Here is a 14,167-nt window from a genome sequence, read left to right as displayed (position 1 = left end):
CTTGGCCCAGTAGCCTTCCACAGCCCGCGACCCGAACCACGACCCGAACCGGACTGCGACCCGCGCTTCGACCCGACACTACCGCCCGACGTGGCTTTCTTTGCTGCTGCCACGTGTCACACAGTGGCGCGGTAGTCCTCGGCTCGGCTCGGCGCAAACGGCTCGGGCTCCCTCCGGTGATGCTCCGGCGGCTCCTCCGGCGGCTCCAGCGGCTGTTCGGCTCGGCTCACCTGTTTTCAGCCCGGTTTCCACTGTTTCGACCCTCCCGGATCTGTTTTCGGCCCCGATTAAGGTATCCGAGGCTGTTTTAGAGTCGTATTTCACATTTATTAAATTATAGGTAAATTAATTGTGAAATACTAACGGAAAGTGGTGAACGGTGTGATAGGAAACAAACCCCAGCGAAGTAGGAAGCAGCTCTCACGGAACGGGAGCTTACGTTTAGCTATTTAGGGAGTACTTCGGCCGAGGCCAACCAAGTAAGTGGCCTTACTATAGGATAGGCTAAATAAATTGTATGATGCTTGATGATATGTGCCAGTTTATACATATTTTGTTGAGTGACGCTTAATATGTTTGACGCACGTTGTGGCATTATGATGAGCATGATGATTGCATGATTTTTACCTTAATATGATGATGTTTTCCATATTGAGCATGCTAGATGATGATGAGTGCCATATTGCATCATGTCGTTAGATCGACGTAGGACACAACCCTAAGAGCATGAAAATGATATTAATATAAATATCCACGATATGCGTTACCTAGAGTAACAAAGAGATGAGACTAGAGGGTTGTGTCAGAAGAGACATTACGATGGATTTAGAGGGACCTCATGCATTTTGTATGTTCATAAGCATAGGGCTACTTCCCCTAGAGATGATGAGTGCGGACGCGCACCTTATGATGAGCGCGAATGCGCACAGGTGCGAAAGCACACAGATGAGGGTGTTCATGAGGCGCATGACACTATGGGGTTCCGCTGACCTCCGGACGTCGCTACAGATTAGCTTGACCAGAGGGTCCAGGGGGTGTGCGAGCGCCCTGGGGACTCACACTCGCACGTGTGAGTCGTGTGTAGGGAAGTACTACACATCCAATTTGTCCGAGACTGGAGGCCACCCCTAAGATGATTAGAGATAGGTCCCTATTCATGATTGCATGTGTTTGCATTAGCATGGCCCCTATAGTGGGGTCACTTACTGAGTATTTCTTCGAAATACTCAGGCCGTGTGCCATATTGTTTTTCAGGTAAAGGCAAGGCTCCCATGTACGGTTGACGGTGGCATCGTGATCAGAGACTGTGGCTCGTGCATAGGATAGTTGCATATTTAAAATTCCTAGTCTTGGTTAGGATAGGGCGTTTTCATTTCATTCATTTATATTAATTAATTTGTAATCGTTTTATTTTGTCTTTTGAACTTCAGCACGATGTTTGAAACACGTAAGTCCGGCAGTGTTTTCCAATGTTTTAATGTATTCTGAAGTTTTTAAATTTTTCCGCTAATAAAGATGAGCATGCTTAGATTTTTATTCTGCATTAGAGATGAGCATGAAACGTTAGTGGCGACTCTAGATATGTGGAAATTTAGGGTCGTTACACAATCCATTCTCTTTCTCCGCACCTTCTTCAATTTTCTTCACAAGCTCAAAGATTATCTTCCCATTCTCTTCCTTCTCCTATTTGAGATAGAAAGAACTCTCACTCAGATCAGCCACTTCCTTCTCTAACCTTTCAACCTTCATTTCTAAATCTTTCTTTTCCTCTTCCATTTTCTCTTCCATTCTCATCCTCTTTCTTCTTTCTTCTTTCTTCCTCAAATTGCCTTTCCCGCCATTGGAGCTCTCTCTCTCTTCGAGCTCGGGCTCTCTGTTATCCAGTTGTTCATCATTCTTCGATTTTCTCGTCTCCGCTATCAAGATTTCGCCAAATCTGCTGCATATCACCTCATTTCCAATAGTTTCCACCTCCTTACGACTATCGCCATTGTCTTTCGTGTTGCCGTGTTTTTTTGTTTTCAGCTCTTCATTTTGTGGCATCAAGAGAATGCCTTCATTTGTTGCATCATCGTTTCTTCCACATTTTCCTCGGCTCGACAATCTCTTGTAAAATGACTCATTCTGCCACAATTGTAACATTTTTCGGAGTTACAATTATTTATATAGTGACCATATTTTTGACATTTATAACACTGGATGTTGAAGTAATATCCTTGATCGCGTCCTTGATTACGTCCTCTTCCACACCAATTTGCTTGGCTTGACTATCTCTTCTCCTTATAATTTCCTTCATTTCTGTTGTCTTGACCACCTCGACCATTCCCGCGACTTCCACGACCTCTACCTTGAATATTTTGAAAGTAGAGTACCGTTTCATTCTTTATTGATGCTTTGGTTTGAAGTGCTTAATCAAGTGTCTCCTCCTTCTTCTTCTTACGTTGCTCGTGTGCCTCGAGAGAACCAGTGAGCTCATTGACCGTGAACTTAGCTAGGTTTTTTGGCTCTTCTATCGCACATACAACATTCTCGAAGTTGTCAGTTAACGACCTCAAGATCTCCTCCACAACCCGTATCCCGAGTAACATTCTCCATTTCAATTTAGTTGGTTTGCCACGGTCTGTACGCGTGTAATGTATTCAGATACATTTTCTGACTCCTTCATCTTCATGCTCTCCAACTCGCCATGCAGAGTTTGGAGACGCACTTGCTTGACTCGGTCAGTTCCTTGGAACACCTTTTCTAAAGTGTCCCACGCTTCTTTTGAAGTAGTTGCCCTGGAAATCTTCTCAAAGCCCGACTTGTCAATAGCCCGGAACAGCATGTATAATGCTACCTTATCCTTTGATCGAAATTCTTTTAACGCATTGTTTTATGCGTATAACCTGTGGTATTCTTCGGTTCTTCGAAACCTTCTTCGACCACCTCCCATGCGTCTTGAGAACCAAGAAGAGCTTTCATTTAGATGCTCCAATTCTCGTAGTTCGTCTTCGTTAATCGCAGTAGCGTCATTTGACCCATCATATTTATCATTGGCTATAATACTGCTCTGATACTAATTTGTTAAAATAACGCTCACGAAACTGATAAGAAGATGTCGAGAGGGGAGAGACAAGGAGACAAGGAATTCTGAATAACCCTTTACAAATGAAAATAAAATGCCAGGGGAGTTGTATTAAATGATAATGAAAATAAAAAAATGTTGAGACTTCATGCATCTAATGATAATGAGACGACAGTGGTATTTAATACTAAATTATAATTTACCATATATATCATATTTGATATTTTATTATAGGCAAATATTTTGTCGTCTTAGCATAGGTATCTTCCATATATTGTTCTTTTCATTTATTACTATTTTCATATCTGGTAATTTATTTGATTATAAATAGAGAATTTTCACACCATTTAGGTGTGGTGGATTATGCAAACATTCACATGGTATCAGAGCCCTTTTGGTTTAACAACCCCGATCTCTTATTTTCAATAGCTTTTGAAATCTTCTACTGTTCTTCTCCACCACCACTGTTGGCTTTGACACCGCAGGGGCAGTCGTCATGGTTGCCAAATGCAGAGCCGATTGATTACTCTTCGGCTCCACCCTTTTGACCTCCAAATCATCCTTCGCTTTGCCATACTCTGTACATACAACCTCATCTTTTCCAAACATAGCCTCTTTCAGTTTCTTCCCAATTTTCCCTTCATCCTTCATAGAAACCCTAATCTTAGGATCTTCATCAGCGTTCTCTTCGAAAATATACAGAATTTCGATAAGCCCATCGACCTTACGAAGAGATTTACCTTTGGAATCTGGGCACTGCACTGGCCTCTTCGCCAACCAAGTTTCCGCCACCCTTCTCGCCAAAATTGGCTCCTTCGCCCAATGTAGCGACTCTTCCGGCTTCAACATTGTCTTTGTCCCTTGCTCTAGGTTTCCCCTTCTACTTCCTGGGGTTAGACATATTCTCACCAGAGCCAAGGCAGCATCATTGCTAAGCGACAATCCCTCTTCATGGGTTAGACATATTCTTGTCGAAGCCAAGGCAGCATCGCCGCTGAGCGGCGATCCCTCTGCAATTTTCAATGGCCAAGAAAGTGTTTCTCTACGCCTCCTCTGAACCAGGTTGTTGACATCTTCACGAAAAGTGTTTCGCAACCTCTTTGAATTTTTCAGATCCAAGCTTCACGTTCGTTCAAATCTGACGCTCAGCTTGCGGTGGGGTATTAAGGATATTTAGTACTAAATTATAATTTACCATATATATCATATTTGATATTTTATTATAGGCAAATATTTTTCCGTCTTACCATAGGTATCTTTCCATATATTGTTCTTCCTATTTATTAATATTTTCATATCTTGTAATTTATTTGATTATAAATAGAGAATTTTCACATCATTCACGTGTGGTGGATTATGCAAACATTTACAAAATGATAATGAGACGACAGTAAAATTCTTAAAACCCCTTTTTCTATTACATTTTACTTAAATGAGACAATTTCTCTTTCTACTTTTTCTTACTGCTCTACCTGCTCTCTTGCTCAACATTTACTAATTAAAAACAAACTAATTTATAAGCTTTCTTAAAATTAAATATAGTCATCGCAATGACATCATTTCTAACCCAACAACTCACTCTTCCTAAAAGGAACGTTGGCCTTTCATTTTTTTTCTTTTGGGATTTTCAGATTAAATTTTAAAACCCACTAAAAATTAACTAAAAAACTAGCTTAAGTTTATTTTAAGCAAAAACTAATCTTATCAAGTTTATTCCAAGAGGGTCAAGGTAGATAAGCCATAATAGGTAAGAAAATACTTCAGTTATTTATAAATAAAAATATATATATATATATTCGACTATCCAGCTTGTTCCTATCTTGCGTGTTCAATATTTGGAAGGGAGTTCTTTCGATCTATGTGGCTTTAGTTGTTAATTTAAACGTTGGATTTCTCCTCGAGTGGCTTGTTGAAAATTCCTGTGGATAGTATGCGCTCGATGTTTAGAAGTTCCTACATAGTGTATAATGTTACAAAATCATCAATATCTCAATAGTCAAGTCCAATAATTGTGTCTATATATTTGAGAAAAAAAGGATTGAGATATTTTAAGAATAGAGATATCCAGGTATTTTAGAAAAATGATTGAGGTATTTTAGGAATAAAGATATATAGGTATTTTAGGAATAAATGATTGTGTGTGCGCACATGCATGTGTGTGCGTGCGTGTGCGTGCATGCATGTGTGTGTGCACAAGCGCCATATCCTACTCATATCGTTTTATTAACGTCTACTTATATCGTTTCATGAACGTATCCTAACCATATCATTGCATGAATGTATCCTAACCATACCGTTGCATGTGTTGGATGATGGAAGTCCCACATCGACTAATTTAGGGAATGATCATGGGTTTATAAGTGAGGAATGCTAACTCCATTGGTATGAGGCCTTTTGGGGAAACCCAAAGCAAAGCCATGAGAGCTTATGCTCAAAGTGGACAATATCATACCATTGTGGAGAGTCGTGTTCGTCTAACATGGTATCAGAGCCATGCCCTAAACTTAGTCGTGCCAATAAATTGGTAAATCCTCAAATCCTCAAATATCGAACAAAGAACTCCTAAAGAAAAGGAGTCAAGCCCCTCCTCGAAGGCAGTCAAAAATGACTAAGACTCCAAAGGAGTCGAGCCTCGATTAAGGGGAGGCGCACTTTGTTCGAGGGGAGGTGTTGGATGATGGAAGTCCCACATCGACTAATTTAGGGAATGATCATGGGTTTATAAGTGAGGAATGCTAACTCCATTGGTATGAGGCCTTTTGGGGAAACCCAAAGCAAAGCCATGAGAGCTTATGCTCAAAGTGGACAATATCATACCATTGTGGAGAGTCGTGTTCGTCTAACAGCATGAACGTATACTAGCCATACCGTTGCATGAACCTATCCTATCCATATCGTTTCATTCAATCTGCCATAATCAAATCGTTACATTATATAGAGCCTAACTATATCGTTTCCTAAGCATGTCTTAGTCATACCTTAACATTAAGTTTATCGCATACTTCTCGTATCCTATCTCAAACATATCATTAAACACATCATAACATAAGAGTTATCATACTATTCACATATCATAACATATGCATATCATATCATAGTCATATCTATTCATAAATAATTCACATATAAAATATATGACCCGTGCAAAACTAAGGGGCATGTGTCAACATCAAATATAACCATTTCGATAGTAAGACTACTTATTTGATTAGCTTAGGCTGTTTGGTGTCACCAAAAATATAATATATTTTTATTAAGATCTCATTTTCTATTACTTGTTTTTATCTTTTAGTTTTATTCACCACATCTACCTTATTGTTTGTGTATTTATTTAAATTCTGTAAATAGTTATTCTTAGCTAATTTATTTTTTTTACAATTATTGGTTAGAAACTGTTATTTGATTGGCATGGAACAAGAGTGTGAGAGTTATAAGCTAGGGCAAAGTACCACTCTGCCAAATCCATCATTTATGTAACCTTTTAAGTATATTTTATATATTTTTATTTGGCTCGGGTCAATCAGAGGGTTTAGTCGGTAAACTCAAAACCGAACCGAGTCAGTTCGGGTTTAGAAAAATGAACACAAACCAACTCGAAAAGCTAATTTAACCCAATTCAACCCTTATAGTTCGAGTTGGGTTGGTCTGGGTAGTCGGATTGTCGAGTTGAATGACATTTTTATTTTTCTCCCATTTTTTTATTTTTTTATTTTCGGTAATTATGATAAATTATGATCTAAGCTTGTTAAAGGAGAGATAATATCATTTATTTTTCTTATTAATATTATTTTTAGTCTTTTTATTACGTTTATTTGTTATGGTTGTTACATAACCATATCAAGTTTTCATTCCAACCAATCCCAAGCAAAGTTGTAGTTGTAGTATACAAATTGTCATGTGCATCACGATACTTCATTCATTATGATTAGTACGGATGCGTACACCATGATATTATACGCATTCCTTTCCCTTTGTGGCTTCCAACAACGTGAATGTGCATTAACCCGTAGTTAGGCCCAGAGGTACACATACAAGCCTGTTGGTGGATCCATGTGCACATACATGGGCCATGTGTAGAGAAGTACTATACATTAACCTTGTATTGATTAGAAAGTTGAGACTAGAAAAAAAAATTATGAAAAGATTGGTCTTACCATGATTGCATTTCCCAACTCCAACGTTAGGGATAATTACTGAGTATTAAATACTCAAGCCACGTGTTGCTTATTTTTCAGGTAAAGTTAAGACACCCATATACGAATTATTGTGTCTTTGTGGAGGCCATGGATACACTCACGGTTGTCACATTTGGGTTTAATGTTGTAGCCCTTAAGTTGGATTAGGGCTTTAACATTATTTTGAAACTTTTGTTATTTCGATTTCGCTGTTTATTAACATCATTGTTGTTTCAAATGAATTTTTATAAACATTTAATTCTATGACAATGTTTTAATAAATCGTAGTAAAGGATTTCTGCACTTCGTAGTCAATAAATGCATGTAGTAGCAACCTTTTATGTGGATTGTAACATTATATTAAATGTTTGCTCATGAAATATTATTGAATTTTATTAGAATATTTTACAGCTTTTATTAGAAAGTATATTGAAAAATGACAATTATCTACTAAAAAGTCTTTAAAACCAATTTCTCACCAGAATCATCACAAAAATAAATGGAACATTTCACGATGATTGAAATTAAAATAGAACACGGGTATGGGAAGACTTCCCTAACCCTAACCCGCCTTGTAAACATCTCTAAGTGAGTACAAAAACGTTTCAATTTGATTTTTTTTTTAAGAAAATGTGATATGATTAGGTTATATATAGAAAATGATATGATTATGATAGGTTGATAAGACGATATGTTTAGGATACGTCATAAAATGATATGGATAGGATACGTTTGGAAAACGATATGGCTAGGATACGATTGGAAAACGATATGACTAAGATATGTTCATGAAATAATATGACTTTGATATGTATAAGAACGATAAAACTACAACAAGTTTAGGAAACGATATGACTAGGATATACATATGGAACGAAATGACTATGAAGTGTTAACGAAATGATATGACTATGATATGAAATGAAAATGATATGATATATGTTATGGTATGATGTGTTTGATGAATTAATATGTTTGTGATATGATAGGTTGAAGGCTTGCGTGAAATATGTTATGTGACTGTTATGATATGATGGGATATATGCATGATTTCGACTGTTATGTCTGAAAGCATGAAAACGCTATGATATGGTATATGTGTCACATGATTGATATGATATGATTGACATGCAAAATGATGGGCTAGCATGAAATACAATCCCGGCGTACACATGAAAGACATGATACACGATATGAGAAATGATATGATATGAAGGAAAACGTTAGCGGGGTTGTATTAAATGATAATGAAAATGAAAAAATGTTGAGACTTCATGCATTATTGTGTGTTCATGCATCGGGGGATACCCCTTCTCATTCACGATAGTACGGACGCGTACGCTACAAGACAAGGGAACAATCATTATATTTATCATAATGCTGCCGCAACGGTCGCTATTCTAACGAGTGTCTAACATCAACAACTACCAGAGAATGCTCGCCCGACTAGAAAGGGGCCCAGGAGGTGTGTGAACTAACTTGTTGGTCCATACTCGCGCGTGTGGACAGTGTGTAGGAAAATTAAGTACATATCAAATTGTCTGTTAAGGTAGCTGCCGTAGAAAATAGACTGTGTGGACCGTGTGGACCGTGTGTAGGAAAATTAAGTACACATCCAATTGTCTGTTAGGATAGCTCCCGTAGGAAAATAGACTGGTATGATAGGTCCCATTCATGATTGTATGTGTTTGCATTTAACCCTAATAGTGGGGTCGTTTAGTGAGTATTTCTTAAAATACTCAAGCCACGTGCTACTTCTATTTCAGGTAAAGGCAAGACATCTATGTACGGCTAACAACGACATCGTAATTTGAGACCTTGACACATACATAGGGTATTCACATTTATTTTCTTAGACTTAGGTTAGAATATGATGTTTTTAATTTAAATGTTTATTTATTCCATTTAGTTTAATGTTATGTCATTTTAAAGATGTTTTTTCGAACATGTAAGTCCATGACTGTGTTTTAACATGAAATTTATGTCTTATGAAGAATTTTAAACATTTATTTCTGTATAGAAATGATTACACTATGATGACGGTAGCAACTCTAAATAAGTAGAAATCTAGGGTTGTTACACATCATCCCTCTTCGTGATTCATAATGTATTCCATGTGTCCATGTTTCGCAAGTACTTGACCGACCCGACGCACATTACAAATTAGTAAGTACGAAAGTAAGTATGAAGTCAGCTTTGAAAACCGAACAAAGCTCTAGATCAAAACTTTGGCAACCTAGCCATCCAAACCTTGGTTGTTGAGTCCACACCAGTGATGCTAGCGACCTAGACTTCTCCAGCCACACTGCAATTGCCAAACCAACCCAACGATCTATGCAATCCAGCCTAGATGTACCTCCAACCTAGTAGCTACCCATCTCCAGTAACCCAAACTGACCTGACCCATAATCCGATGTTGTGAGCCAAATATAGGTTGAATTGAACTTCAACAAGCAGATTAAGACTTGTACCAAGAATAATTAGCAACTTTGACTTAGATCAACCAAGTAAGTGGCTTTACTGTTGGACGCCTATAGACTTGGTTTGATGATTTGTATGTTATATGAAAAATATTTACATTGTGGCCCTTGTACCTGTCATATTTTTATGATGTTATGTTATGTATGAATATGCTATGTTATGAAATTACGTTATGATATGAATGTTATATGATGTATGTATTTCCAAATGTTACACCATGTGTATTATGTTAACATGTTCACTTCATGCCTATGAGACATTGATAAATCTTGTGTTTTAACCATTAAAAATATGTCTAGTATATGTATGCATGTCTCTAACTATATCTCATGCATTTTGTATGTCATGTTCATCAGGCTACTTCATTCATTATGATTAGTACAGATGCGTACACCATGATATTATACGTGTTCTTTTCCTTCTGTGGCTTCCAACAACGTGAATGTGCGCTAACCTGTAGTTAAGCCCAAAGGTACGTATACGAGCTTGTTGGTGGTGATGGTGTTAATATAACACATACGGAAGCAATTTGGATCTTAGGCACTTTTAGAACATCAATTATACTAAATAACTAGCATGTTCATAAGTATTAAAACTTAATGAGTTTGAATACTAATCTTTTGTAGTTCAAACTTCTTTTTCCTCACGAACCGGTTTCGAACCACCACTAGTGTCTTCTCCACTATCCTCCGGCCTTAGAACGGGATTGTGGAATCCGGTGAGTGACTAAACTTGGGAGGAATTTTGTATATATGAAGAGAGTGTTTGTGAGAGGTTTTTCTCAAGGTTTTTCACTAAGAAGAAGAAGACCTTCCATGTACCCTGATCACTCTATTTAAAGAGTCAGGTTTGTGCATGTTCATGCAAATTTGAGATCACCAAATTTTGACACTTGAAATTCCACTATGTTTGGAATTATGTGGCAAACATGCATGTTTGAGTTAACTAAATTTTGACACTTAAAATTCCACTCAAACTTGTGAGGTTTATTTGGCATGCAAGTTTGGTTAAACCAAATTTTGACACCTCAAAATTCCACTAACATGGATTTTTCCATTAAATGAAGTCAACATTTTGACTTTCTTCATCTTAATTCAACAATTAATTTGAATATTGAATTTCAAATTAAAGTAACATTAAATGATTAATTAAACTATTTAATTAATATTTAATATTAATTCAAATGTCAATCCCAATCAATTCCGACACATAATTGATTACGATATTTAAATCTTATTTAAATATCTCATATTCTCTCATTTTGTTTAATTTGTAAATAAAACAAAAATGCGGTTAAATATATCGTGTATATGTAGCGCATATTCCCTAATTTGAATTCGAACACTTCGAACTCACTCGTCACACTGTTCTATGGTTTAGTCCGATATGAGCTAGCAGAGGGACCTAATGGACCTATAGATCATGGGCTCCAACGATCCAAGATTAACCGGTTAAACTCATTAACCTTGTTAACCAACATTCGTTAACTACTAGGACACTCCACTATAGCCTAGTAGTTGCACTCCCCTCACTATAGATATATTTCTGTCCATTTGATATAACCATGATTAGTAAGTCGATCCTTCACAGGTTGTTCGTAACTAGAGCTGGGTCAATTTACCGTTTTACCCCTAAAGTTACTTCTTGTTCCTTATGTCTCACTGATCCTCTAATGAACAATTGGTTTGTGGTCCAACCAGTAAACCGAATCCCTCTCAGGCCAATGAGAGGGTGGGGCCCCTTGTTCAAGACCTGGAGTCAGTGCTTAAGGGAACTACCTTTCTTCTATCCCTAAAAGTGGGTAGGAGTGAATTCCGTCTTGCACCCCACGTCCCCAGCCATTCACCCAGTCTTACCCCTGAAATGGGAGGCCTGTTGAGTCGGCGAACTAGAGCCACTCTCACCCATTCAAATCTAAGGATAATTCCGAATAAACAAGAGTTCATGCTTAGCTCAGGATTAAAACCGAGTTACCTAGGTTATCGAATGAAAAGAAAATCAGTCTCAACAGTAAACGACATTATAAAGTGAGAGTGGTTTTCTTCATGGTCCGATCTTATACAATACTCATTGCATAAGACGCCCTCACTCACATGTCTCCACGTGTACAATTTAGTGATCACGTTGTTTATATCATATACAAAAGTGGGCCGCATCCATAGTGTCCCCAGAATAAGGTACTCAGCCTTATCCTTATACTATAGATCATTTTGACTATATACTTGAACTTGATCCACTCTTATGTCTCTACATATAGTTCAAGTAGTCATACTATAGCCAGAGTGTTCTTAGTTTATTGGATTTAGATTAATGATCGTAAAGTTCACTTTATTCAATAACAATCTTTACTGAATAAAAAACAATAATAACTTTATTGAAAATAGAATATGTTTTTGTTTACAAACTATGAGTTTTAGGACATAAAACCCAATAGGTGGGTCCATGTGCACATACGTGGACCGTGTGTAGAGAAGTACTATACATTCAACCTTGTCTTGATTAGAAAGTTGAGACTAAAGAAAAATTTTATGAAAAGATAGGTCTTACCATGATTGCATTTCCCAACTACACTGGGGATAATTATTGAGTGCTAAATACTCAAGCCACGTATTACTTATTTTTCAGGTAAAGTTAAGACACTCATATATGAATTATTGTGTCTTTGTTGAGGCCATGGATACAAAGTCACGGCAGTCACATTTGGGTTTAATGTTGTAGCGCTTAAGTTGGATTAGGACGTTAACATTATTTTAAAACTTTTGTTATTTTGATTTCGCTGTTTACTAACATCATTGTTGTTTCAAATGAATTTTTATAAACATTTAATTCTATGACAATGTTTTAATAAATCGTTGTAAAGGATTTCCGCACTTGGTAGTTAAGACATGCATGTAGTAGCAACTTTATTTACGTGGGTTGTAACATTATATTAAATGTTTGGTCATGAAATATTATTGGATTTTATTAGATTATTATTTTACCGTTTTTATTAGAAAGTATATTGAAAAATGACAATTATCTACTAAAAAGTCTTTAAAACGAATTTCTCACGAGAATCATCAGAAAAATAAATGGAACATTTCGCGGTGATAGAAATTAAAATAGGACATAGGTATGGGAAGACTTCCCTAATCCTATCCGGTCTTGTAAACATTTATGAGTACAAAAGTCTCAATTTGATTTTTTTTTTTTTTAATGGAAAATTTAATATTATTTATAATAACTTTTCACTAGAAATATTTTGATTTTTAAACTAGGCATAGAAGGAAACTTCTTAAATTTTTTTCTTTAATATTTAATTTTCATTATAATTAGGTAATGAATGTTTAAATTTTGTATTATTTATTTTATTTAAGTTATTCTATTTTAACATACAAGTTGAGTTCATCATTTACTTAAAATTATAAAATTAATTTTATTTGTGATGACATTAATTATTTTAGATTTATTATATGTATGTACCCTTTCATGTGATTTTTATTTTTTTATTTACATAAATAAAAGTTGATCTTATAAATCCTTTATTCAAAGACATATATCTTATTTAAGAAAATTATACTTGTATTAAGTTTTTAACCATACCTAAGGTTGATCAAGATTCCAAGCATTCATAACATAATATAAAAAAGATAGAAAATTAGAAAGACACATAGTCTTTGATAAGAAGCAAGAAGTCTAGTTGGGGACGTTAAAGAAGTTGATAAGGTTGTTCTTGTTGTTGAGGTCAGTGAACACAAGGGTGCCATAGGTTCGGCTATCAGTCCCCTCAAGAGCTGTCAATCGAAGCTTATAGTTTGTCCCGGCCACAATTTGCATATCTCCACTAATCACTTTTTGGAACTGAAGTTGAGTTTTTGTTTGTTTATTGTGTTCGGTCACTGCGAACTCACCTAAGCTTTGAATCTCGGGGTCATCTATGTTTTTTATTGGTTTGTAGCTGCCTGCCAAATCTAAACGTTGGGTTGCTACCGCAAGCGACGATAGCGATAGGACGTAGAGGAGAAGAGAAGCCATGAAGAAAAGAGCCTTAGTCATGGTGGTAAAATTTAAAGATGATGAAAAGTATTTGATGGTTTGTTTAAGGAGAAGGTTGGTGGGTATTTATAGGAATGATAAATGCATGAATGGGGAAGAAATTACAATTTTTTAAAAATAGTTAATTCATATTCTTTTTATAGGTTTACTAATAAAGTTTAATTCCACGACGTAATAGTTAGTGCCATATAAAAAAAATAAAAGAGTCATTTATGGTCTTACCTGGAATTAATTAAATAGGGTAGCAGCAGTTATTATCATAAATAAATAAATAATTAATTAATTAAAAAGTCAATTAGGTTCCTTGAATCTACCCAGCAAAACAAACTCTTTTAATTTTAAATTAATTTGGAATAAATTAGAAAATGAACTAAATCCAATAGGATTATAACAACTATAAAAAAAAAATAAT

At 36.2% G+C, this 14,167-nt stretch overlaps 1 protein-coding gene across 1 annotated transcript; it reads right to left on the bottom strand.

Annotated features, from left to right (window-relative positions):
* Positions 1-13,395: 13,395 nt before the first annotated feature.
* On the bottom strand, positions 13,396-13,755 carry LOC111784355 (cysteine proteinase inhibitor 1-like). Its single transcript, XM_023665077.1, has one exon. It carries the CDS (start codon positions 13,753-13,755, stop codon positions 13,396-13,398), a length of 360 nt encoding a protein of 119 aa, XP_023520845.1.
* Between the last annotated feature and the right edge of the window lie 412 nt (positions 13,756-14,167).

Source organism: Cucurbita pepo, unplaced genomic scaffold, assembly GCF_002806865.2.
Source record: "Cucurbita pepo subsp. pepo cultivar mu-cu-16 unplaced genomic scaffold, ASM280686v2 Cp4.1_scaffold000191, whole genome shotgun sequence".
Taxonomy (NCBI): Eukaryota; Viridiplantae; Streptophyta; class Magnoliopsida; order Cucurbitales; family Cucurbitaceae; genus Cucurbita; species Cucurbita pepo.
Note: the sequence above shows the minus strand (reverse complement) of the source record. Positions and strands in the feature narration are given on the sequence as shown.